Below are 27,859 nucleotides of genomic sequence, written 5' to 3' on the forward strand. Positions count from 1 at the left end.
TTCTAGTTATGATACCTAGATGGAAGGTAGATAGGTTTCTTTTTGGGGGGGTCCATGTGTTTGTGCTTGTCTCATACATAAGACTCATACTTTTCATAGTCTCATACATAAGACTATGAAAAGTTCTAAGGCATATAAAATTAGCGAGGGAATATGAAGGTGGGGAATAGGAAAAGCTGGCCTAAAATGAGGAGTAAGAACTGAAATAACAGAAGATAAAAAGCAGATGTTATACGCTGAGGAAGATGTGGAATCCCTTATACTGCATTTAGAAAGACATAAAAAGCCATTAGAAAACTATTACTAGGGAAATGACATGGTTGATTTAAATCATTGTTAATAATTTCAGTGTCAATGAGGCAAAAAATATTTGGAAATCGTACATCTTGGTTTCTTGACAAATGCCATAATAACTATTATCATAATGGCACCAAGAAATATTTCAAATAGAAACAGAGAATTCACCCACTTAAGTCACCCACTTAAGAAAATTTTGTGTCAGTGTAGGCTGGAGTGAAAGTTTACAGTATTGAAATTCAAACTGACAAGGTAAAAGACATTTTATATGCTTTACTGAAACATTGGCAAATCTTTTGTAATATCTTAATTCAGAGGGAAAAAAAGTATTAAAGGAGACTGACTACCTGTCAGAATTTTGAAGCATTCACTATTTAAACCAAAATACTTCCTAACATGTACTGCCTCAACCCATAAAACAGATCAACAATTTATATGGCAAAATTAGGCCTGTCCTTATGACAAAAATGTACTTAGATAAACTAGTAGTCTTGTCTCTGCCCACCACCCATAGCATAGTTTGGTCTGTTATCAATGAGTCTGTCTTAGTTTACTGGGGCTGCAATAACAAAGTACCACAGACTGGGTGGCTTAAAAAACAGAAATTTATTTTCTCATAGTTTTGGGGGCTAGTACTGTGAGATCAAGGTGTCAGCAGGTTTGGTTTCCTCTGAGGCTTCTCTCTTGGCTTGCAGACATACCTTCTAGCTATGTCTTCAAATGTGTTTATGGAAATATTCCTCACAGAATCTATAGGAAGCTTGGAAAATCAGGCTTGGAAAACAAAAGAAGCAAGAAATAATAGCAAAGAATGAAGTAAGGACATATATGGATCTTGCCACACTGGCCTGCCACCACTGGACTGGTAATACCATACATGCATTCTAATGCCCTGAAAAATTCCTACACTTTGAAAGGTAGTCTTTCTCATTTTCTTGAGATTAAAAGCCCTAGGCATAGGGCTTCCTTCTGTAAGAAGGGCTTCCTTCCTATACAGAAGGACATTAGAATGCTGGATAGCAAACAATAATTTCTATTCAGTACAAAATCTACTGCCTAATCTATTACATCTGATACATTCCAATAGATGTAAAGATATCCAAATGGCTATATCCAAGGCAGTAAATTCACAGCCTGTCCACCAAATGAAAGCAGTCAGGTTTGGCAGTTTTTCTTTTAGGTCTTTTATGGTGGGTATTTACCTCAGATTTAACACTGTTCCCACAACTTCCTAATGTATTTCACTCATCCTGACGCTCAAGTTTATAGCCCTGCTTTCTTGGGTATTTGAATTGTAACCCTTGGACTATGCCTTCTAAGCACTGTTTTGTGAAAGTTTCGTTTGAATTGTAAGGTCAATAAAAATATCAGTAGAAAACATAAAATTCCCAGCCCTGCTTCCATTTGCTATTTGAGATCAGGAAAAACCATTTACCTTATTTCAAAAACTAGTGAACTCAATGAGTTGGACTTCGTTATTTCTAAAATGTATGAAGAAATAATGTATGAGGGAGAGTGCTATGAGAGCATGTACTATATTCAGAAATGTGTATTTTCCATTTGAGGCAAGAAAGGATCTTTGTTCTCTACCAGGGCCACACTTCAGAGGAAAAAAACGAAAGCAAAGGTCACAAGGAGGCAGAGGAAGCTATGAATCATGAAAACTGGAGCCATTATCATAACATTATGAGATTCTAGATTTTTTGTAACTTCCCCGTATTTGTTACTTATAATTCATTTGCCTCATAATAATCAGTACAATTACTCAAAATCAAAGACCCAAAGGGTATCTTTGAGGCACTAAAAGTAGGAAGTTAAGACAACTACATTCCATATGCAAACAAAGTCTCAAAGGAGACCATCTCCAAATAATCAAATGCATTATAATACTAAGTAAAGAGGGAGCTGGCTGCATCCCTTCATCCTCTGACAAGAACCATGACAATAACAAAAAATAAAGATGAAAATATGTAAAAGAGGGGGGAACCCATTAACCTGCAATAGGAGCCCAAATGAAAAACATTGTGTCTACACACACCTATCATTCTCGACACAATTCTTTTTAGTAGCTATCACATTTCTTCTACACACACACGCACACACAACATACTTGGGGTTCCTTGACATTATCTTACGTAGAAAATTACTAAGCAAATAATCAATTTGACTAAGTAGGGGGGCTTATCGTTTTCTCCCTATTCGAATTAATGAAAAAGATAAAAAACTTTTATCTATAAAGATGATTCTTGGTTCCACAATGCTTCTTAACAGAAATAAAAAATAATCATTTTTAAAAATAACAGCTAAGCATTGTACATTTAAAAAAAACCAGTATTTTGGTTTGTACAAGTATCAATGGGTCCCATTCATCATTTAAGTACCTTTTCAAACAGGATCTAAGTTTGTAATGTTAGGTAATAGGCATATAGGCTGAAGCCAGACTGCCAAGATTACAATTTCTGGCTCTGTCCTTAGTATAACTTTGGGTATCTTTCTTCCTTTCTCTGCTTCATCTATAAAATGAAAACAGTAACAATTCCCACCTAAGTGTCGTTGTGATAACTAAATGAAATAGTGTGTGTAATGTGCCAAGCAATTTCTGGAGCTACCAAGTACTTTAAGTTCAAACTAAGTTTGGTTACTTTCACATTATAAAGGAATTTTTAGGAATCACCTAGGCACTCTCCTAAAGTCTCAAAATAACTTAATACAGTACTTCTAAGGAGTTCAAGTGCCTCCTTATCTGGGACGCCATCTCAGATGCTCTTCAAATGAAAGTTAACTTTTTCCATTTTTTTCATAATCCTTCACAGGAATCTGAAGTACACTGCACTCACGGGCCATTCAGCTCCGCCTCTCCAAGGAACAAGAAGGTAACTGAGTCACGTGGTCACGGAGCAACCCCGAGTCCCTGCGGCTGCTCAGTAGTCACTCAGGATGGGGATGGTACAGGGGACCATTAACTGAGCCGGCAGGAAAAGTTTCCAGGTGAGGCGACGATAGACAAGAGTTGCCCCATGGTAAGCGAAAGTTGACTGAGAGGAAGCACAAACGCATGGACTCAACCAGCTTGCCCAGATTCATCCTCAGGCCTGTTGCCATCTGGAAAGGGCCTATCGGATGCGCGACCTCACGTGTGACGCGTAGTCATTTTCCCACGTCCCGTCCCTGCCCCCTCCTTGTCGGACTCAGTGGATGCGCACGCGCAGCTCCGCTTCCGGGAGCCGCTCCTCGCTACCCACTATGCTCTGCGACATCGACCTGTCGCAAAGGCCGCGTTTGCGGGGCGAATGAGCGACTCGCTTTCCGTGCGGTGCGGCTAGTGAGGCCCCGGTCCTCCTCCTCCTGCCGCAGGGCCAGAACCCCTGACAGTATTCAGCTGCGCTTAAGTCTGGCCGGTGTCATCTGTCTCCGCAATGCCCCCGAAGAAACAGGCTCAGGCCGGGGGCAGCAAAAAGGCGGAGCAAAAAAAGAAGGAGAAGATTATCGAAGTGAGTACCCACCCCTCCCCCACTCGTGCCGCGAGCCCTCCGGAAAGCCACTTCCCCGCTCCGGGCTTCCCTGGGAGCTGGCTCTCTTCCTCGGGCCACGTGTTCCTCCCTTAAGGTTTGTGTGGCCCACTGTCCCTTCTCCAGCCCCTGATGACGCTAGCTGTCTCTCATTACTATAGTGACGCTGCTGGCGCCCCCGCACCTGGGCTTTGCCTCTCCGCCCACACGCCCGTGTTCACCCACCCATGCACCCGGGTGCTAAATGACCCCTCGGGACTGCCACAGGGTTTTATCCTTCGCTAGTCCTCTCAGAATTGAGGAGATTTTCCAGGGTTGTGTGTGAAGAAATTCGCTGAACGGTCTTGGGCCAGCGTTTTTCTGGAAGACCGACTCATGACGAGTCTTTGTGTTCCTTATTTCTTTACCCGTCACCCAGGGGTGGTACTGTGCTTTCGAACCAACAAATTACTACTTGGTGGCTTTTTCGATCCACCTCTGAACTGTTTGAAGTCCCATAAAGAATGGAAGGACTTTCCATCACAACCCAGGGTCTTGAACGCAGCGCTTGATACTTGTATTCTGAAGTGGATTAAATAGAATAACGCCTTAAAAGAGATTAGGTTTCAGTGTCACTAATTGTGTGACACTGTTTGAGATATGTGTGTGTGTGTGTGTGTATACGTATATACGTATACGTGTGTGTGTGTGTATATATATATTCGTTTAACATATTGAGCCTGTAGCCCTTTAGTGGCCAAGGAACCCTATTGACGTTCTTACATGTTCTGCACTTGTTTTCCAACAACTGAATTGTGAGTTTCCTTAAAAGATGAACCATATTTGACATTACATAAACATACCATACAGACCCCAACGAGGTATTTCTTCCCTCTATTTCTGCTATTAAGCCTCCTCATAATTAAATAGGACCTCTTGTACTTTGAATATAATTAGAAAAAGCTATGACCATTTCACCGCATAAGGTGTAAAGTCTGCTTATTGGATTTAAGAAAATGCTTAAGAATTTCTTTGGTCAAGTTCAACTTTGAAGCAGAACTGGTATTCTTATTGCTAATTTGTCCAGTTTAAAACTGTCATGAAGTACTATAGCCAGACCCTTACAAACAAAATATTACCTTCACATCTGTGTTTTCTATTACCTTATTTGAACAACCTGGATTTGTGGCACTTAGGTAAATTTCAGGGGTTTCTGATCGGATGGCATTCAGTTTTATGAAAACCAAGTACCTTTTAGGGATGTTGTTTTCCTTGAGTTTGGACCATGGTACAAAGTAAGACTTCCATTGAAATTAAATGTTATGTAACAATTTAGACAATTTAAATTATACTTTATGCATTGTAGGGCTTTCTCTATATCTAATTGTTTTATTTTTTAATTAGTAGAACTAGTATTTTTATTTTAAGGAATTACGTGTGAAAGTTGTTTATAGTATCCATCAACTTTTAAAATGATGCTTTTGTTATGATTCTAGTCATCTTGTGACAGTTATTTTTTAGGTAAAAAGAAAGCAATTTTAGTTTCAATAATGAAGATATCGCCAAAGAGAAATGCAAAATAAGACAACTGCACTTTTTAACTAAAAATATCCTAACAAAGTGGTGAAAATAAGCCTGATTCTGTGTTTTCCACATTTAATACAATGTTTTTTAATTTATTTTTTGTTGAGGTATAACTTATGTAAAATAAAATGTATAGGTTCTAGATGTATAGTTCTATGTGTTTGAGGAATTTATTCACCCAGGTAACTGCCACCCTAATTAAGACTTGAGACATTTCCATCACCCCACTAAATTTGTTTTGTGCCTCTATTTAATTCTTTCCACTCGTGCAGCCACTAATTTTTTTGACAGGATAGATTAGTTTTTACCACTCTAGGAATTCATATAAATTACACAGTAGGTAGCCTTTGTGTCCTTCTTTTTGCTTTCACACCACGCAGCGTTTCTGAGATCTATCCATGTTGTGTATACTTCTAGTATGCTCCTTATTGCTGGAAAGTATTCTCTTGTATGAGAATCATTACAATATGTCACCTTTTGTGTTTAGTGTCTCTCTCTACTTGGAAGAGCCAAAAGATACTATAATTGACGCTTGAAGAACAAACTTAGGATTTCAAATTGGGTTAGAGGCAGTGTTGGTTAAAATCTTGGCAGCCAGAATGAATTATTTTGTGGCTAATGGAGTCATCTGTAGGGACCTCAACCTTGGGGCATACGCTGAGTTGGCATGAGAGTGTCCAATCATCTGTATACATTAGAGCTACAGGATAGGCATCATTAGGAGATCTGGGTGCTGTGCCTGTATTTCTCTTGGAAGGACTGGTCTTGACTACACCCTCAGGTAATTGCAATTGTTGAGCTTCTTGCTTTTGCTGAATATGCTTGCATTTTGCTTTCTTGTGTTTTGTACTATCATTCTTTAACCTAACCTGCAGTACCGTTGGACGTATGTCTTTGAGGCAATTTCTTTCTGAAGACTGAGATTTGGGTATGGGTTCTTAGTGAACAAGATGTTCAGATCTTCTGTTTGTTTCTCAGTGATCATAGTTTGTTTCCTTTGAAATGTGTCTGCTTGCCTTTAAGAAGGTCCTCCTAGCCTGACATCTTGTAATCTATATGTTCTTTTATGTTCCGGTCCAGGGACCTGATGGGCTTTTTCAAAAAATATTGCAATAAAGTTTTTCAGACTCATGTGCAACATTAATATTTGCTACTACTGGAGAGGTACAACAATATTTTGAATTGTAGTGTTAAGTTACAGCATTTGTGAAATTAGATTTATAGAGACTATTCTGTTAATCCAGCCTGGTTAGGAAATGTTGTAGTCTGCTTCATTAGACAGGCAACTTTTTTTTTTTTAACTTCCCTAAAAGCCTAGCACGTCTCAGTGACTATTCCAAGAAGACAATTGATCTCTGTGGCTGTTATAATTTTGGAGGGGGAAATACTACTTTTTTATAGTCTGTTTTGACATATAAAGACTGATACTTATTTCAGAATCTGGTTAACTTTAGGAGGTTTTATAGCTGTATGACCTGAAATTCTAAATTGCTCAAAATTAATAGTTAACTAAAACATGTATTTTTAAACAGCATTTTTCAATAGACTTGAAAATAATGGTTGCCCTACCTACCTCTTTCCTCTTCTGTACCTGTTCTGCTGCCACCTCTATGGACCCTCACTGTGCAAAAATCAACATGCAGGTTTTGGGAACACTAAGGAAGTAAAAAAGACATCAGATAGCACTAGCTTTGGAGTCAGAGACCTGGGGTTGAGTCCCATGTTTCAAATTACTAGCTCTATATTTTTAGACAAGTTACAAAATCTAACTGGACTGCAATTCTCATCTGCAAAATGCAGCTAGTTCCTGTGAGTTAAATGAGATAATACATGTAAAGTGCCTGCCATATGGTGTGTATATTCAGTAAATGGCAGCTATTCTTATTGCCTATTTTGATAGTGTATTCTAAATAAAAACTGGGGGAAATAATCAGACCGATCTGCACTGTTTATACAGTGTTTAGTTCTTGCCCATTTTTAAATACTGCCTCCATTTTTTTATTTGCCTCTTCAAATGCCCCAAAACTTTATAAATTCATTTGTATTATTAATGCTTTCCGAAATGAATATGTCAAACAAGATTATGGTTCTGTTAGAAATTAACACATTAGTCCGAAATGGCATATGCCGTTTTCTTTCTTACAACTAAAATTTAGTGACAAATGGAGTCAGCATTGAGCAATAGAAAGTTTGAATATGGAAAGAGGGAAATAATCTTGGGCTTAGGGCAAGCAAATAAATGATACCCAGCTAAGAACTTGTATCAGCAAGGAAATAGTAATAGGGTCCTATAGAGACAGGATCCAAGTGTTGTGAAGGATGGAGCAAGAGAAATTGGTTGCCAGTGTAGAACAGCTGCCAACAGCCAAAATCAAATGTTGATTACTTGAAGGTGGATTAACCAGTTGTGTAATATGTATTGCATGGATGGACAACAAAAATACATTAGCGCATGTGGGAGAAAACTAACGAGATAAAACAGTGACAGCCTCTGCCTACCCGAATGTCCCAAGAGGTGGACTCCCATTATCTTGGAGCACTATTCAGTGTGGACCTGCCCTTCCGCTGCTTCCCTTTTCCAAACATCTTATTTAGGGAGTGGACGCTGGCCTGTAAAAGGAATGGGATTACTTAGAGATGGGAGGGGAGTTTTAAGAGAAGCCTGGAATTCACTGAGTGTTAAGGCTCTTGGAGCCTCAGGAAGTCGTCCTTTTCTTACTATCCACTTTCTAGACTCCCCTGTATTCATTTCCCAAGTTGTCTTCTGAAACACACATAAAACACAAAGTTCCTTTACTATCACGTTAACTTTTGAGACCTTATTAATCCAATGAGGACCATTATTCCCCTAGTTTTATTTTAACTGTGGTTTGGGTTGACTGTAACCTTCTTTTTTTCTACCTTATAGTTCAGATTAATCTTTAGGTAAGGCTCTGTCCTAAACTCAGGAAGAAGCCTTTGAACTTCTCCAAATTGCAAATCATTCTGTTTTCAAGAGGTGCTATTGGTATCTCACATCTGCAGTGTGATATTTAGAAAGCTTATTGAGCACCAGCCAGCTCAATAACTTAACAAGGTGTCTCTGGGAAGTAGTTTATTAAAAACTGTAGAAAGAACAAGGAATTTGCTTGGAGTGAAATATACCTAGGTTCAAATATCATCTGTGACTTAATAGTTAACATTTACTGGGCCAGACAAGGTTCTCAGTGTTTGGGGAGAAGGAGAGAAGAAAAACAAGCCAACTACAAGTGATAAATATACTAGCTCCTTTGATTCTCTCAGTGGGATACGTATTATTACCCTTTTTACAGTTTTAAAAACATGCGTAGAGATTAAATAACTTGCTCAGGTTTACTAACCTGGTGAGTAACTATGCCAGGGATTCTAACACAGGAAGTCTGCCTTTAGAGTCCTTGCTGTCCACCACTGTCTCTCTGAGGTAAATCTTTTAACTTGCACAACAACCCTAAGTGAGACTCACTTTACAAATAAGAAACTGTGGCAAAGAGGGTAATTTACCCAGCTCTGTTTGGGATTAAAATTTGGGCAGTCTGGTTCCAGAGTTTATACTTCTAAATCTTTGCACTATACAGCCAGCCCCTTATTAATGACTTAACTTCAAATGAATTTATGATTTCTGAGTTTCTGTGTATCATAGAATTGTTGAGAGGATTCAATAAAGTATATATTCAGGGGTTATGTTTAGTGAATGCTAGATGAATAAGTAGTCCCCTTTCTCTGTGGAAAAATGTTAATTTCTGAGCTCTAACTTAAAGGTGAACACAACTCACTTATTATCTCTTTAAACTGGTCATTTATGTGCCAGAGCAGTGTAATGAAACCTGAATTTTTTTTTTCTTCTGGGATCTGGAGTTTATACACCTTTACCAGTAACTGCCATTGTGAGTACTTTCTTTTCTTACTGGCCAGGTCCCCTTAGGGGACTTTTTTCTTTCCTAAGTCTATCTGGCAGTATCTACTTTGCTATTTGGCCTTATTTATTCATTGTTTCTTCTCTGTAATTACAAGTGGAGCATGGGTTGAACCCGTTTATTTTCTCTGGCAGAGCACCTGTAGATGCTGTTTAATCCTGATCATATTTTTTTCTAGAGCCTCCTCTGCCTCCCGTGAGAGCTCACTTTTTGTAAAGGAAAAGTATGGCATTTTATACTTAGTTGCTGCACTGTGTTCATCTGTATATATCACATTATCTTGACCATCTTTCTTCAAATTGAATTGAGTGTTAAACTTTATAGAAACAAGGGAAGCCATCCGTAAAAGGCTCAGTGCAGAGACATCCAACTTGTTTGTGTGCATCCTACCTTTTTTCATACACATAGGCTGCAGAAAATTCATGGAGAATTTTGTATAATACCATGTTGGGATGTTAAATCATGAAACAAGCATTTAAGTAGAGGAAAGCAAAGTTTTGGTATATGGAGATAGATGTCATTAATAAAGAGATATTTCCCAATGAGAGATAACCATTTAGAAGCAAAACCCTCTGTACTTTTTTGTTTTAAGACTATTGAAAGGTCTTTTACTGATTTTGAGGTTGCTATAAACATTATGTCATGTTGGATGTTTTTAAATACTAATTGTTTCAGTACTATTGTTTTCTATTTCTAGCTTGTCCACGTGGTGGTATTTTGTTTCTATAATACTTTCTACTCATTATTACTTTTTCCTTTCCCTTAGAAATAATAGCAAAATAAAGGCTGTAAAATGGCCACTTAATTTGTTTCATACTAAAAGGTCTCAGATTACTTTGAGAAGACCTTTTTGCCTCTTCTTCCTCTCTAAAACCACCCATAAACAAGAGAATGAGAAAGAAGTACAAATTCTATTTTGAAATTAGAAGACATCTATAATCTTGAACCTCAACATATGAAGATTGGCAGTGGATGGATCAGTTGGTAACTGACTTAGAGCAGAGCGGTTATGTCTGAGTGCCTGTCTAGGAGTGTGCCAGTAAAAATCAAGTGCATTTCCTCTACAAAATTATGAAAAAAACCTCAGCAATGGGAAGCACTAGGTAATACAGAAGGCAAGAGGCTGAAAACTAGAAGTTAAAAGTGTTAGGAGTAATTAATAATTCTTACCTACTACAACTCAGCCAGGTGACCACCTCTGCAAGAAACAGGAGGTGTCTCCTTGGAGGTAGGGGGTGGCGGGGAACAGGCCTCTCTGCTTCCAAAACACTAAGCACAGAGGAGGTGGGATGTGAGCCTGAAAATGGAAGCTAGTAAATCTGTATGGTAAACTGAGACCCCTTCTACCTACTCTCTTCTCCTGTTTACAGTTAACTTACTACCCTCCCAGCTAGAGGATCTTTCTCCAGAGAATCAGAAAAGACCCAGAAAAAAAATATTTCAGATATTAGCATTTGTTTATTTCTTGTCAGGCTTGTCACGCATTCACCTTAGGGAGAAGCTCACTAGTCAAGCCTGCTTTATGGGTTTCTTAGGGCTGCTGTAACATGACTATAAACTGGGTCACTTAAAACAACAGAAATTTATTCTCTCAGAGATCTGGAGGCTAAAAGTCTGAAATTAGTGTCAGCAGGGCCATGCTCCCTCCCTCTGAAGACTCTAGGGAATAATTCTTCCTTGCCTTTTCCTAGTTTCTGGTGGCATCTGGCAATCCTTGGCCTTCTTTGGGTTATATAGCAGTGTCACTCCAGTCTGTCTGCCTCTGTCTTCACATTTCCTTCTCTTTGTGTCTGTGTGGTTCTTATTAAGGCACCAGTTACTGGATCCAAGTCCTACCTTAATCTAGTATGATGTCATCTTAACTCATCACGTCTGTGAAGACCTACGTCCAAATAAAGTCAAATTTAAGGTCAGGTGGACTTGAATTTTGGGGGGCATTCCAAAATTCAGCCCACTACAGACCACTGCCCCCTTCCACACACACACTTACTCATACTTGTGCAATGGCGTCTAAATGTTTTTGTACTGCATACTTATTTTTTTTTATATTTTTCTCCCCCCAACCCCATACTGCATACTAACTAAATATGAGTAGATAGCCAAGGATCACCATTAGTGCTTAGCACATAATGAGCATTCCATAAGTGATAGCTGCTGTTATATTGAATATTACCAGGTTATTGTATTAATATTCCAGATTTAAAGAAAATGTTGCTTTTAGTTTACATACTTTCAATATTTCCATCTTAGCAATAACTAGAAATGTATACATTTCAGTAGTTTGATTCAATTTATTAAATTTATTTTTGAGAGGATAACATTTATTAACTAAAAAACCAGTCCAGAACTGAGTGTATCTTCCTTTTCTTATGTAGTAGTCCCAAACATGTGTTCAGTATTGTATAGCCTCTCAAGATACCCTGAGTAAAAATGGATTCTGCTGCAAAGGAAGATTTGGAGGTGCTGCATATTATATTCCCTCTGATAAGGGCTGTAAGATACCTTGTGCTTAAGAATTAAGAATCCTTTTAATCAAGCATTTTCCTAAATGTATTTAACTGTAGGACTTCTTATCCCGGTATAAGAACTTTGCACATCCCATAGAACTGATAATCCAAAACAGGCTTTAGAAAAAGCTTCATAGAATAACAGGTTTATTGATGATAATGGTGAGTACGTATTGAATTGTAAAGAATCTGGGTGATGATTAAAGGTCATATATTGCCTTGACTTGATGTTCAGTGTTTTGCATGTTTTTATATTAGTAAAGAATAATTATCAATAAATAAAAGAATAATTTTTAGGTATCATTGGAGGAAATATATGGTAACATAAATTGCTAAGATATTTCTGTGCTCTTTCTCATGTAGGACAAAACTTTTGGTTTGAAGAATAAGAAAGGAGCAAAGCAACAGAAGTTTATTAAGGCTGTCACACATCAAGTTAAATTTGGTCAACAAAATCCACGTCAGGTAAGTAATTTAAATTTCCATATCTTTTTGTGAATGTAATATTAATACAGCCTCTGTTTCAGATAAAATGTCTGGTATTATTATATAATTGTATTTCAAAACAGAATCCTACTCGAAACGTTTTTGCATCTTGGCCTTCCTTACCTGCAGTACCTCTTGGATGTTGTCCAAGCCATTGTGATATAGCTCTCATTTATTCTAATAATGACTGCATGCCATTCTACAGTACAGGTGTGTTATATTCATCCATTTCACTATTCATAAGTGATCACTTTGTTTCCAGCTTTCTTTTTTTCTTTTTTTTTTTTTTGAGACGGAGTCTCGCTCTGTCGCCCAGGCTGGAGTGCAGTGGCGCGATCTCAGCTCACTGCAAGCTCCACCTCCCGGGTTCACGCAATTCTCCTGCCTCAGCCTCCTGAGTAGCTGGGACTACAGGTGCCCGCCACCGCGCCCGGCTAATTTTTTGTATTTTTAGTAGAGACGGGGTTTCACCGTGGTCTCGATCTCCTGACCTTGTGATCCACCCGCCTCGGCCTCCCAAAGTGCTGAGATTACAGGCGTGAGCCACCACGCCCGGCGTTTCCAGCTTTCTGACGCTAAGACCACCTCTAGAAGAAATACAGGAGTTCTTACATGTGTTTGTGCTTTTATTTCTGTGGCATAAATTGTCTGGTAACAGACTCCAGATCAAGGGAAATGGATTTCTATTTTTAATATTATAAATTTGCCAGATCACTTTCCGTAGAGGCTGTAGTACTTCACATTTTCATTTGTAGTACATGAGCAATAGATACTAACGTTCTTTTTAATGTGTTCCAATCTGATAAGTATAAAGTGATATCTTAGTGTTACATTGTTTCTCTCACTACTAGAGAGTGTCTTTTGTATACATGTTAGCTGTTTGAGTTTGCACTTCTGTGACTTGCCTATTGAAATTATTTGCTTTATTGGTTGTCTTTTTCTTGTCAATTTATGAGATACCTTTTGTCTGCGTTGCAGATATTTGGTGATATTTCAGTTATGTTTTGCCATGCACCAATTTTTAACTTATATGTATATATAGAGTTTAATATTGCCAGTTACATCGCTACCTTTTTAAAAATATGGTTAAAAGGTCTCCCCTGCCACTGGATTCTGTGTGTTTTTCCTAGATCATTTCTAATTATTTTATTTTTATAGTCTATATTTCATCATATAAATTTATTTTATATATCTTAAAGTTCTCACTCTGTTGTCCAGGCAGGAATACAATGGTGTGATCTTGGCTCACTGTGGCCTCCGCCTCCTGGGTTCAAGCCATCCGCCCACCTCATCCTCCTAAGTAGCTGGGAACTACAGGCGCATGACACCACACCTAGCTAATTTTTGTGTTTTCTGTAGAGACGGGATTTCGCCGTGTCACCCAGGCTGGCCTCGCAAACTGCCTGCCTTGGCCTCCCAAAGTGCTGGGATTACAGATGTGAACCACCATGCTCAGACTAAGTTTGTTTTCTTTTAAATGAATAGCTGCTTACACCAGCATTATTTATCCCACTGAAATACCACTATTGACGTACAGTCATAGTCATACGTTGTTTAGTGATGTGAATACAGTCTGAGAAATGTGTCGTTAGGTGATTTAGTCATTGTGCAAATAATATAGAGTGTACTTACACAAACCTAGATATTACAGCCTACTACACACCTAGGCTATATGATATAGCCTGTTGCTCCAAGGCTTTTAACTTATAAAACATGTTACCGTACTGAATACTGTAGGCAGTTGTAACACATTAGTAATGATTCGTATATCTGAACCTAGAAAGATAGAGTAAAAATATGGTATTATAACCTTATAGGATTACTGTCATATGTGGTCCATCATTGACCTAAACGTCATAATGCTGTACTTGACTGTACATTAAAGTCTCAAGGCAAGTCTTTTCCCCAAAGTGGTATACCTTTTCTATTTTTCCTGGTTGTTCTTAGGCATTTGTTCTTTCATATGAATTTTAAAATGAGTTTATCCATTGGCAACTCGTTTGAAAAAAATGTAGCCCCTTTTTCTTCAGGTTCTTTAGACCTCTCACTTCTAAAGATTTCATAGACATGGATCTGTATTTTTTAAAGTACATTTTTTCCACCATTTCTATATCCTTTTCATTAACTTCTGGAAACACATTTTTGTAATGTAGGAGAGAATAAAGAATTTCTCATGTGTTTACAGATTTTTTAAAAATCTGCTAATATGTATTTGTGAGATAAATAAATTTCTCTTGCTCATGCTGTCTACAAATCAGTGACCCAACACTTTCCTTTCACATCCATTTTCCCAGCTTGATTCTAGAATCTAAAACTATTGTTCTTCCAAACTGCTAACTTAATAGCCTGGTTTAATAAAAATTAATGTTTAGACCGTGGCTGGATGCAGTGGCCCCCGCCTGTAATCCCAGCACTTTGGGAGACCGCGGCGGGCAGATCAGCTGAGAATTTGCAGTCAGATAGACTTGGGTGTGAATCTTCCTATCTTTTTTGTTACATGATCCTTAAATAGCAACCCTGGTCTTTATATACATTGTGGAAGTGCAGTTATTCCTTGTTGGATTCTTCTGGTGGTTAAATAAGAAAATAATGTAAATTTTCTGGTGAATATAGATATCAATATGTAAGAAGAACTCACTTTCTTCACTTAGCCCCTTTTTCAATCCTGTTTCCTCTTCCCCAACTTTTTCTTCTAGTGGGAAGTGTTTTGAGTGGTAATATTAGAATTCATAAACCTGGGAAAGTTATTAAATTTGTGTGCTGGTAGTTAGCTTTGATAGTATATTTAATATTATAGTTTTGATACTTGCGTGGATAACTGGACTTTTATCTGTGAACGCGGGATACCTACCCATCATATATAACATCGGAAATGAGCAGTAGTGCTGCTCTTAAAGCTGGACAGGAGGTATCCTGGTCTAGGCCCTGTGATATATGTGTCTTCTCCAGACCGCTGTCTCCCCTCAGGTAAGGAGTCACTGAAGCCAAGGGGATGTACCTACCCAGATTTTGCAACACCTCTTCCTACAACAGTCTGACCCTGGTTTATCTGCCTACAAAGGCCTCTCCACCATGCCCATCTCTGTCTAGGTACATTGTGCTACCAATATGTCTGAGGTAGCCAAAACAACAGCATATGCTAAGGGTTTGAACAGAGCCTGCATCCATACCCTTTCCTTCCTTCCTGCACCTTTACCTCTCCCTACACCCAAAGTGGAATGAAATGGGGTAGGAAGAGGAGAAAAAAGAGCCCCAGGCTGACTCTTGTGTTACTGCCGTGCTTCAGTGTGGAACTCCATGGAGTCTGAGCATTTTAAATTTGAACCTGTCCTTCCAGGTCATAAGGTATATTTGTGAAGTAGGATTACAGACCACATTTTACTCATCATGAACGTGATTTCTAATTTTAAATATTTAGATAAATGGCTTGTAGACCTCCATTGTATTCTTGCTCTGGGCCCCACAAATGTTTGAGATGGGCCTGATGAGCAAAGGATACTTCTATTAAAAATAAAGCAACTTAAATTTTTTCTTTCAAAACATTTTTTCTGTTTAAACACATCCACCATATAGGGTCACATTCAGCATTTGGGATGCCTTTGACCTAATTATAGCATTTGGCCATTCCTTTCCTTAAATTTCCTCTTTCTTGAACATATTTTGTCCTGGTTTTCTCTCTGCTTCTTTGATGTTTCTAGGTGCTTTTATTGGGCTTTTTAGGTTCTTTTGTCCCATTTCATGTTGATTTTCTTCAAGGAAGTGTCCTTTGCTCTTGCCACATTTTTATGCTGTCCTTGAGTAATATACCCAAAGTTTTAATTGTTATCTGTAAGCTGCTATTTCTAAAGTCTTTATCTCAAAGCAGACCCTCTGATTTCAGTGGAATCAATATGCATGTCCATCTGCCTTCAAAAGATCTCCGCCCAGATGCTCTGTAAGCATCTTGCATTCTGTATGTCTAAAACTAAGCTCATCTTCACCTCTTACCCTGAAACCTGTTCCTCCTGTATTCCCTGTCTTGTTTAACAGCACTAACCATATACATGATAATCCTAGATTCCTCCCCCTTTATACTTCATGTTCAGTCACAGTCCTATCAGCTCTGTCTCCTTTTCTCCATCCTCACCAGTAATGCTCATTTTAAGCTCTTGTGTTTTCTTGTGTGCAGCAGTTGCAACAGGCTCTTGCCTTTATTCTTGGATTCCCAGTCTATCCTCCACAAAACTTGCTCTCTTGATATTTTATAAAATGTGACCTGATCTTGTTACTGGCTTACTTTAAACAGTTGAGTGGAACTCTGTTCAATCTACTGATACAATCTAAGCATCTCATTGATGTTTTTCATACTTTGCCCCTCTAGTCCCTGTAACTTTGCATTGGCTGGCCCTTTCTGTATTTCTTTCCTTGCCCATCAAGAAGAATTCATTTATAAGGTTATTGGCTCAATTTTATTTTCTCAGGTATATGGGCATTCTTTGTTCCCAGAGCACTATATATTATGTTACAGTTGTTGACATGTCTGTCATCCTGCTAGTTTCTGAGCTTCTTTAAATAAGCATCTTTGTCTTTTCATTGTATTCTCTGTCATCTAACATAGGACCTGACATATAAATGTTTGGATGAATCCTCTAATCATATTAGGTATGTAAATCGTGTGCCTGGAACTATATTATATGTCATGTTTTGTTTTGAGTTGTTTTGTTTAATATCCTACATTGACCTAACCCAGGGTTTTTCCATGAGGGCACTATATAGGTTTTGGGGTGGTATAATTCATTATCATGTGGGACTGTACATTTCAGGATGTTTGTTTCTCTGATCTTCAAAATGAACCTGTACATTTCTGGGTAGTGGGCTGTTTTCACAGAAGAATATTGCAGGTGAAAAGTATTTGCTAAAAATGCTGGGCATGTAGTAAATGCTTAATAAATGCTTGTTGCTGTAAGCTTTTGCTTTTAACTAGGCATGGTACCATCATTACAATTTTGTTTAATAGTTTAACCACAACATTGAATAGACACTGTAAGGCCATTATAACACTGTTATTAAAAGGTAAGGACTATAAATATGCAAGTGTCTTGTTATATTAATGCTAACTGTGCAGTAAAAACAATTTTGTAAACAATCAAATTTACATTTTAAACCTGGGAATATTATAGGTAGCACAGAGTGAAGCTGAAAAGAAATTGAAGAAGGATGACAAGAAGAAAGAATTGCAGGAGCTAAATGAGCTGTTCAAACCTGTAGTTGCTGCTCAAAAAATAAGTAAAGGTAAACTTTAAATTTCAGAAGTGTGTTTTTTATCAAATGTGGTTTATGCTAAAAACTGTTTATTTTGATGTTATTTTCTTTAGATAGTAAGACAGTTGTGTCTGCAATGAAAATGTTAGTCCCTTCATCAAAATTACCTATGTCAGTGGGTTGCTTATGGTTCCTCTGTATATGTTCACATCAGTGTCATTGTACAGCTGAACTGCAGCCATGCGCCCCACACTTAAGGCAAAATTAGTAATTTAACAGACTGCTAATTGATTTATAACATTCAGTCTTTGGTAGTAGCCAAGGCAAAGCCGTAGTTGAATAAACTGTATGTCTCAAGTTTTTGGCACTGTTCTGCCATGTATGTTCATTCCTTTTTTGCCTCTTTTTTTTGAAATGGAGTCTTGCTCTGTCATCAGGCTGGAGTGCAGTGGCACCATCTCGGTTCACTGCAACCTCCGACTGTCTGGTTCAAGCTATTCTCCTGCCTCAGCCTCCCAAGTAGCTGGGATTACAGGCACACACTAACATGCCCAGCTAGTTTTTGTATTTTTAGTAGAGCGGGGGTTTCATCATGTTGGCCAGGATGGTCTCGATTTCCTGACCTCATGATCTATCTGCCTCGGCCTCCCAAAGTGCTGGAATTACAGGCGTGAGCCACCATGCCTGGCCTCCTGTTTTGCCTCTTGCCCTATTGACATCAATTAGACAAAGCCTGTGGAATATCCTATGTTCTTGTTTGGTTTCCCACTCTCTGTCACCTTTTATAGTCAGAATAAAAGAAACAAAAGTAGACATAAAATGCTACAAAAAGAACTTTAAAGAAATGTCTTGCTAATCACCCGTAAGTGCCATTTTCCTTTCACATCAGTGAATGGAAAATAAGTTAACCAAAATTAATCATATTTCAGGTAGAATCCATATTTTACAGTCTGGCAGGTTATAATACAAATACCATATACCATTTGACATAGGTGCCGATCCCAAGTCTGTGGTATGTGCATTCTTCAAGCAAGGACAGTGTACTAAAGGAGATAAGTGTAAGTTCTCTCATGACTTGACTCTGGAGAGAAAATGTGAAAAGCGAAGTGTTTACATTGATGCAAGAGATGAAGAACTTGAAAAAGGTAATTTTTTAAAAAACATTATCTTAAAAATAAATGTTTAATACTTTTGGTTTGTTACTAAGATATTTATTAAATGAAGAACATTTCAATCTTAATAGACTGTGTTTATAAAGAATAATTAATTGGGTTTATTATGTTTTATAAAATCTGAAAATTACCATAATATACCCTTTAAGTAAATGAAGATACTTTAAAAAACAGTGATTTATTTTGGATTTGTCTGTCACTGTTTCCTTCAGTACTACCTTCTCAATTTGTCCAAAGTACTTAGGAAGCTTTGGTGAATAATTTTTTTTTTTTTTTTTCTGAGATGGAGTCTTGGCTCTGTCACCCAAACTGGAGTGCAGTGGCATGATCTCAGCTCACTGCAGCCTCCATCTCCCAGGTTCAAGCAATTCTTCTGCCTCAGCCTCCCGAGTAGCTGGGTCTACAGGTCCACGCCTCCACACCCAACTAATTTTTATATTTCTAGTAGAGATGGGGTTTCATCATGTTGGCCAGGATGGTCTTGATCTCCTAACCTCATGATCCACCCACCCTGGTCTCTCAAAGTGCTGGGATTATAGGTGTGAGCCACTGTTCTGGCCTTGGTGAATAATCTTAAACTATTCATTTCTGCCTTTGGTGTTTTAAGAAAACCATGAGGCCAGGAGCAGCAGCTCATACCTATAGTCCCTGCACTTTGGGAGGCCAAGGCAGCAAGAATCACTTGAGCCCAAGTGTTGAAGACCAGCATAGGCAACATAATGAGACCCCATCTCTACAAAAAAATAGAAAAATTAGCCAGGCATTGTGGTGCATACCTCTAGTCCCAGCTACTTGGAAGGCTGAGGCAGGAGGACTTGATCGAGCTCAATCAATCGAGGCTGATTGAGGGAGGTCAAGGCTTCAGTAGACTGTCATCATGCCATCACACTCCTTCCTGAGGAACAGTGAGAACCTGTCTCAACAAAAAGAAAAGAAAAAGAAAAATATTAAGCCATGAGTCTTATAACACATCATTCATGTCTAAGGAGATACGTGTTGTGAGAGTAGTAGATTAAATAACAGTATTTAATCTTCATTTCTTTATTTAGATACTATGGATAATTGGGATGAGAAAAAGCTGGAAGAAGTAGTGAACAAGAAGCACGGTGAGGCGGAAAAGAAAAAACCAAAAACTCAAATAGTATGTCCTTTTCTTGAATTGAGTTGCTGTGATATTTATCATTAGGGAGAATTATGTGGCAAGGTATTTGCTGCTATTTTCTATTAGATTATTCTGTAAGTTACTGGAAATTTTGATTTCATCAAGATAAGGTACATGAAGCTTTATTTTTGGAGTTTACAAGTTAGATTTTGTACATTCTTGTTCAGAAATAGCTGAACAAGAATAAAACTATGTTACTGAAGTCCTTTAAATGCCTTTTTTATTTTTATTATTTTTTTTTTTTTGAGACAAGAGTCTCACTTTGTCGCCCAGGCTGGAGTGCAGTGGTGCTATCTCAGCTCACTGCAAGCTCCGCCTCCCAGGTTCACGCCATTCTCCTGCCTTTGCCTTCCAAGTAGCTGGGACTGCAGGCACCTGCCACCACGCCTGGCTAATTTTTTCTATTTTTTAGTAGAGACGGGGTTTCACAGTGTTAGCCAGGATGGTCTCGATCTCCTGACCTCGTGATCCACCCACCTCGGCCTCCCAGAGTGCTGGGATTACAGGCCTTAAATGCGCCTGACCTTAAATGCCATTTTCTGAGGTGAACTTTCTCAAATATGGATAAACAAAATTACATACCCAGACAAAAATCCCTATTTTTTTTGCATAGAGTGGAAGGAGGCCTGTTAAGCTAACCCACTTAATAATTTATTTAGTTTCAATAGGGATAAATTTTTAAATGTTAAGTTTTAAAATATTACTATATATGAATTCCAGAATGAATTTTTGGTAGGTAGTGGCTCTAATTCCAGGAAATGTACCATTAAAAATTGGTTCTTTATATCTCAAACTTTGCATTTATGTCTATATTTATAGTGTAGTTACAGTGAAAAGTCTTGCTGTGCTAGAAAAATTCTAAATACTACGTTAATACACATCTGTTATGTTTGTTGTAGGGGGCGGATACTGTTTGTTAATTTTCTCTTACTTGCAAAGCTTATTACTTGAGGCTTAAATACAATTGTATCTTCCATCCATGTTGTGAAGGATGACTCTCTTTTGTGTTCCTTTCGTACCTTGCTCCTGTATACTGCTTGTGATTCGTTTTTATTTAGGAAAGATCAAACCAAAGAAAATTATTTATTCGATTTATTTATTTTTTATTTTATTTTTGAGACAGAGTTTGGCTCTTGTTGCCCAAGCTGGAGTGCAATGGCACGATCTTAGCTCACTGCAACCTCTACTTCCTGAGTTCAAGAGATTCTCCTGCGTCAGCCTCCCAAGTAGCTGGGATTACAGGCGTGTGCCACTATGCCCAGCTAATTTTTTGTATTTTTAGTAGGAGTTTCACCATGTTAGCCAGGCTGGTCTTGAACTCCTGACCTCAGTAGGTGATCCACCTGCCTCAGCCTGCCAAAGTGCTGGGATTATAGGTGTGAGCCGCTATGCCCAGCCTGATTTTATTTTTTTATAGCCAATTGTATATTCTGATTTGGGGGTGTATATTTACAAAGGGTAACTGAAACAAGTCATTTTTGTATGATTTAGAGTTTAGAACAAATGAAAATTTTGTATAGATTCCCCTTTAAGGGAATTTGTCATTGTTTTAGGTATTTTAAGATAAACATATGTTGCATTTCTGTAGAGAATAGAAGCTAGACAGAGCACCCTTATGTACAGAAATGAATAGAATGTACTTGTGTAATAGAACATACTTGTGTCTATACTTGTTCCATATACTTAGGCATTTACCTTGGAAATGGCTTACACTGAGCCACCGCTTGTGAATAATATTGTCTCTATAGGTGTGCAAGCATTTCCTTGAAGCTATTGAAAACAACAAGTATGGCTGGTTTTGGGTATGCCCTGGAGGGGGTGATATTTGCATGTATCGTCATGCACTTCCTCCTGGATTTGTGTTGAAAAAAGATAAAAAGAAAGAAGAGAAAGAAGATGAAATTTCATTAGAAGATCTAATTGAGAGAGAGGTAACTAGTATCCTTTTCCTACCATAAAAACTGAAAGCAGTATGTATTGTGAAATTCTAATACTTACCACTTGGGGGCAATAGCCTTTTATGAAAGGAAAAAATATATATATTGTGATCTATTTCCAAAATTGCCCTACTTTAATTATTCTTGTATATGTAAAGTGTTAACCTAGCCATAAACATGAGCCAATCATGACATTAATTTTAGGATTGTGAAACAATTTTTTAAGTACTAGCTACTGGCTTATCAAATTGTTTCTGTGAGATTGAGTTACTAAAAATGCTTAGTTCTCAGATTGATTGAATTTTTGTAGTTTTAGATTTTTTGCCCTGTTGTCTTTTTTCACTAGTATTTTAGTTATTAGCATATGTATGGAAGAAGACAACATTCTAGTTTTTAAATTACATGTTTTATCAGCTCTGGACTCAAAACACTCTGCTTATAGAAGGGAATAAGTCTGAAGAGGATATTCAGCACTTGTCTTTGGCTTAGTACAAAACACAGTTTTTATTCTATGAAAATTTTGAGATTATTAGAAACATTAGATTTAGGGTTGCATATTAAAAACTATCCATTTTGCCTTATTTAGTGTCTCAGTCAGGATATAACGTACTATAATAGAAAAATAGACTTCAGAGTCAGGTATATTTGAGATCGTTTGTGTACTGGTTCTCACACTTGTTAGCTATTCATCCTTGGTAAATTCCCCATTACCCTTTGTTCACTTATTTGTGGGGATCCGTGCATTAGCATGTATAAAGCATTTAATACCTGGCAGGTGTTCAGCAAATTATTTGTTCTATATATTTATTATTTGATTATTGGCCCTGAGAAGCAGGTGTTTTTTTGTTTGTTTAGTTTTATTTCTCATCTCCTCAGAAACACAAGTGAAACTTGGATATTGTTATAGTGCTTTTTATATTATTTTCAGCAATTGATTCATGTTAAAACAATTTCTTATGACGAGTAAGTTTTACTCATCTTCAATGTTGAGAAGAAATCTAGCTCAGAATAGTATATTTTTAGTGTTTGTATCTCTGGATACTCATTTTGCTCATTGCCATGTAAAGTAAAAATATACATATATCAGCTTATTCAAATGTAATATATTCAGGATAGTCATGGGCAAGGAATTAATCACATTAAGAGAAACTGCTACTAAACACTATTTGAGGTGAATTCTGTGGAAAAAAAAAATTAACTCTTTATTGTTGCAGCGTTCTGCCCTAGGTCCAAATGTTACCAAAATCACTCTAGAATCTTTTCTTGCCTGGAAGAAAAGGAAAAGACAAGAAAAGATTGATAAACTTGAACAAGATATGGAAAGAAGGAAAGCTGACTTCAAAGCAGGGAAAGCACTAGTGGTATGTCTCAGACTCACCCAAACTGATTCTTTATTCTTCCATTTTTAATTTTCTGTGTCATGCAATATTTTGTCCCTATTTCATCAATGACAACGAATGTTTAGATTTTTGACCTGAGTTGATATATTTGTGTGTCTGAATAGATCAGTGGTCGTGAAGTGTTTGAGTTTCGTCCTGAACTGGTCAATGATGATGATGAGGAAGCAGATGATACCCGCTACACCCAGGGAACAGGTGGTGATGAGGTAAGAGGAAGCTTTGTGCCTAATCTCCTTATAGAAACAATAAATATTACCACAACATGGTTAAGAGCCACCAACATCAGAGCCACGGTGCCTGGGTTCAAATCCTTACTCCAACCATGGGAAATTAATACTCTAGGCCTCCACCCTCATCTGTAATACGGACATAATGATTATCTCTACATCATAGGGAGTTTGTGAGAATTAAATGAGTTCATAAATTAGTAGTTCTTTATACAGCTTAGAATAGTGCCTAGTAGGTGGTTGAGTGCTATATGTATTACCTGTAAAAAGTATGTTTTGTCCTCTCTCTAAAAGAAAAAGTAATTTTTGTTTAATATTTTATGTTTAAAGTTATGGGACAAGTGCACTAATTTAAAACTACAGTGTAGGGAGCATGAGACAATAGCACAGTCATTTGGTTGTTGACAGATTTAGTAATAACAGATAAGTTACTATTCATTTTTTGTGTACTTACAAAATTCTGGCCTCTGGGTTGAAAGAAAAAAATCGTACTCTATATATAAAAATGTGATGGCAGAGGAAGAAGTTTCATATACCACCTTGCTATTCTTTTTAAAAGAAACTTAGGAAAAATAATTTTGACAATAGATCTTTTGTTTTTGTTTTTTATAGAGACGAGGTCTGGCTTTGTTGCCCAGGCTGGTCTCAAACTCCTAAGCCCAGGTGATCCTCCAGCTCGACCTCCCAAAGTGTTGGGATTACAGTTGTGAGCGTCCACACCTGGCCAGTAATTGGTCTTTTTTTTTTCACTTGGATCAGTGATAATTTTGGCTAATTAAGATAAATGTCAGGAGTAAAAGAAAACTGTTCTTATTTGTAACAACTTTCTTTTCTATATGTTGTTAAAGGTTGATGATTCAGTGAGTGTAAATGACATAGATTTAAGCCTGTACATCCCAAGAGATGTAGATGAAACAGGTATTACTGTAGCCAGTCTTGAAAGATTCAGCACATATACTTCAGATAAAGATGGTAAGTATGCTAACTTTTGCCTAATTTTAAGAACTAGGAAATTATCTATAGGGGGTTATACCAGACTTGGCAAACTTAGATGTGTGCAGGTACCAGACTGGTAACATAAATGTGTGGTTTGATCATATTTAAAAAGAGTAATAAATAGTAAAAGGCCAGACATGAGCAGCTGGGTATATATTAAAATCATTAATGGAAACTAGAAGGAGACATAAATGAGCTTGGAGTTAAAGTCAATGAGTTCACTTTGAGACCTCATGAGTTTGAGATTTTTTGATTATCAAAAGTGTACTGTCTGGGATATTGTATAGACATGAACACCCTGCAAAACATCAGTGTTTTGGGGTAGGTAAAAGAAGAAATGCTAAGGAAAGACATTGAGAAGGTCAGAGAAAAATTAAGAAACAAGTTTCCAAAGAAGCAAGTAGGATGAAAAAGAATATAAATAAGTTATAGTTGTAATTGGTTATAGGAATAAGGTGCCAGTTTCATTGAGACTGCAGTGATAACAGTGAGAAGAAAAATGAATGCAGTCCTCTCTGTCTTAATGTTTAGAGGGAAGACATGGTCATGGAAGGGCTTTTTAGGATATGGAAAACCTAAATGTATCTGTAGGTCAGAGGGAGAGGATCTGGTAAGGAGGAAAAGTTGCTAATAAAAGATCAGTTATAGAAGCAAGACATGAAAGTATAAATAATGAGTTAGGTATGAGAATGGAGGGAAGGCTATCTAGGATTGTTGGTATAATTTATGTCTAATTGTGCCTTGAGTTAGGTACTTAAAGAAAGGGGTAAAAGTTTGGGAGAAAACGGCAGAAGAAATGCCCATTAAGGCAAAAGCTGAGACAGAAAAGTCTGAACCTTATTTTTACAATAAAAGCACACAAACTATAACTTGAAAAACCAGCTTCCCCTCCCAAGATCTGAGAGTGTTAGCAAACCACTGTCTTGCCTGTATTCAGATTGACTTGCTCTTTGTAGAAGTAGGGGCTTTGGTGACAGTAGGCACAACTGCAAATAATTCAGAGATTATAAAATTCCCAAGACTTTGTCTTCAGAGATGTTTGAAATAGCTAAAATCTAAATTAGGCTGTTAAAAAATGTCTGTGTAAATGTTGATGGCATTGAATAAGAAAAGGCAGCATTTTTTTCCTCTCAGTTATTTATAATCTATAAGGAAAAGTAGCTGTGTATAGCACTATGTTTTTTCTTAACAATTTGATTACATGATGAAGATTTTCTGCTGTCAAAATCACAGCATTACAACAGCGTGATTTAAATACTATTTGCAAAACCAAAAACCAAGTAACTGCTTATATTACAAACACTTTTTGTTTCCATAACCATTTATTCAAATAAAATATTATATGGAAATTGACTATTTAAAATCTAATTGCTAGGTTATGTCGGGAACACAGAGGTGTAGAAGATTGATCCTGTCCTTAAATGTATAAACCATTAAGTAATCAAATGTCTACAGTGAAAAACAGTATTTTATACTAGGTATAGATAATTGGCACAAATAAGCTCAGAAAAGAATGATCAGTTCTTGCTGGAGTAATTCTAGGGAAATGGCTTTCATGGAGAAAAGGAAAAGAGGAAGTGTAGTATGAGTCTGTGTTGTCTATTGCTAATGTAGAATGTTGTTTTCTGCTTCTATGCCTTACTGATTCCAGTTTTTATTTTTAGAAAACAAATTAAGTGAAGCTTCTGGAGGTAGGGCTGAAAATGGTGAAAGAAGTGACTTGGAAGAGGACAACGAAAGGGAGGGACCGGAAAATGGAGCCATTGATGCTGTTCCTGTTGATGAAAATCTTTTCACTGGAGAGGATTTGGATGAACTAGAAGAAGAATTAAATACACTTGATTTAGAAGAATGACATCAAACACGTCGCTGAAAAAATTAAGTCAGCTCAGCATGAGTTGAAATTGACTACATTAATTTCTTTCCACCTAGAATCAACAGGATGTTTATTTCCTATGCTGATTCTGGAGGAGTTAACCTCCTGCGAAAAAGGAATATTGTCCTTACGTCTTCTCTTCTGACTTTGGCTACATCTCATAGTAAGTTCAGAGTAGTTCATGATAAATTGAAAATATAATGGTCATTGCAGAAAATGATTGATTGTTGTAACTGTCCACCCAAGTAAGAAGTGTATCTGCTTTTCCATCTTTGGTTTTCATTTGGGCATGTGCTATTACCAGAAACAACAAACTTACATTTAAAATACCCTTCATTTGACACAGTTTTTAATGAGTGATTTCATTTCCTTTGTATTTGTATGTTTAGAAGACTGCCTAAAACATCAACACTGTACTTCATAAAGGAAACTGCATATGCAGATTCAGTATTGTATATCTTTGGACAATTAGATGGACATTTAAAATGGAACTTCTTATATCTGACAGGATCAGCTACAATGCCCTGTGTTAAATTGTTTAAAAGTTTTCCCTTTTCTTTTTTGCCAATAAAGTTGTAAATAAAGACCATCATACATTAAAATCCAAATATGGGCCTTTTTTTAAGTTTTTCTATGAAAAATTTAACATTTCTAGCTTGAGGATTTAAAATACCTGTTAATAGTATCACATAAGGCATTGTTTCTTAATATTTACTACAGAAGCATCTAGAGTACTTGACAGTACTACAATGAGTTTAATAACACAAATACTAAGCTTCCAAAAAGACTATAGGTGATGTTATATGAAAGAGTAACTTCGGAATTGATACAACATCAACCTAATTAAATATCACCTGCAGTTGAATCAAGTACTGCTTTAGAATCGTTGTTGAGATCCATGGTGTTAAAATAGTACATACTAATGTAAGTATAAACAAATTCACCAGAAAACTTTGGGCTGAGGGTCTTTGGCACTAAGATCCCCTGAAAAATTAGGGTGATAATACATTTAAAATAGACACAATTTGCTCATGACATATTTAATACTAGCTACACCTTTTTTATTGTTGTGTATTTTCAAATAATATGCTGCTTTTGTTATTTGCGAATATAAATGGATTTTAAGACAATTAAGATAACAGCACTAAAATGTCAGGTGAGCTGGGCCCTAATCTCATTTCTGCCTTAGATAAATTATATGATTTTTAAATCTCTGAATCTTCGTTTCTTTATTTGCGTATTAAAGTTAAGACTCAATGATCTGGCCAGGCATAGTGGCTCACTCCTGTAATCCCAGCACTTTGGGAGGCTAAGGCAGGTGGATCACTTGAGGTCAGGAGTTCAAGACCAGCCTGGCCAACATGGCGAAACCCCATCTCTACTAAAAATACAAAAATTATCCGGACATGGTAGTGCATGCCTGTAATCCCAGCTACTCAAGAGGCTGAGGCAAGGGAATCGCCTGAACCCGGAAGGCAGAGGTTGCAGTGAGCCAAGATCATACCACTGCACTCCAGCCTGGGCAACAGAGCAAGACTCCATCTCAAACAAACC

The 27,859-nt window shown here is 37.3% G+C and overlaps 1 protein-coding gene and 2 long non-coding RNA genes across 6 annotated transcripts in view; 2 read left to right on the forward strand and 1 right to left on the reverse strand.

Annotated features, from left to right (window-relative positions):
* LOC108581359 overlaps positions 1-3,178 on the forward strand; it is a 38,531-nt gene extending 35,353 nt beyond the window's left edge. For both annotated transcript variants that reach the window (XR_004176593.1, XR_004176594.1), the window contains one exon: positions 3,111-3,178. This is a non-coding gene — a long non-coding RNA (uncharacterized LOC108581359). The remainder of the gene's footprint in view (positions 1-3,110) is intronic.
* LOC110740913 overlaps positions 1-3,362 on the reverse strand; it is a 65,112-nt gene extending 61,750 nt beyond the window's left edge. For both annotated transcript variants that reach the window (XR_002516191.2, XR_002516190.2), the window contains exon 1: positions 3,135-3,362. This is a non-coding gene — a long non-coding RNA (uncharacterized LOC110740913). The remainder of the gene's footprint in view (positions 1-3,134) is intronic.
* Positions 3,267-26,913, forward strand: ZC3H15 (zinc finger CCCH-type containing 15). Of its 2 annotated transcripts, none has more exons than XM_017946702.3 (10): positions 3,267-3,285; positions 12,172-12,273; positions 17,454-17,565; positions 18,528-18,680; positions 19,757-19,848; positions 21,618-21,800; positions 23,021-23,167; positions 23,311-23,412; positions 24,282-24,405; positions 26,094-26,913. In XM_017946702.3, the coding sequence occupies exons 5-10, from the start codon at positions 19,762-19,764 to the stop codon at positions 26,282-26,284; spliced, it is 834 nt and encodes a 277-aa protein (XP_017802191.1). In that variant the 5' UTR covers positions 3,267-3,285; positions 12,172-12,273; positions 17,454-17,565; positions 18,528-18,680; positions 19,757-19,761; the 3' UTR covers positions 26,285-26,913. The 2 variants fall into 2 exon arrangements, with proteins under 2 accessions (XP_017802191.1, XP_003907753.1); XM_003907704.4 differs by lacking the exon at positions 3,267-3,285 and adding an exon at positions 3,483-3,788.
* The last annotated feature ends 946 nt before the right edge of the window (positions 26,914-27,859 follow it).

This window comes from Papio anubis, chromosome 10 (assembly GCF_008728515.1).
Source record: "Papio anubis isolate 15944 chromosome 10, Panubis1.0, whole genome shotgun sequence".
Classification (NCBI taxonomy): Eukaryota; Metazoa; Chordata; class Mammalia; order Primates; family Cercopithecidae; genus Papio; species Papio anubis.

Bases quoted from the DNA above. Each gene is read 5' to 3' on its own strand.
- ZC3H15 (XM_003907704.4), top strand. From the start codon at position 3,714: ATGCCCCCGAAGAAACAGGCTCAGGCCGGGGGCAGCAAAAAGGCGGAG. The intron at 12,274-17,453 runs GTAAGTAATTTA...GGAATATTATAG, and splicing joins GTCAACAAAATCCACGTCAG to GTAGCACAGAGTGAAGCTGA. The intron at 21,801-23,020 runs GTAACTAGTATC...TTATTGTTGCAG, and splicing joins AAGATCTAATTGAGAGAGAG to CGTTCTGCCCTAGGTCCAAA.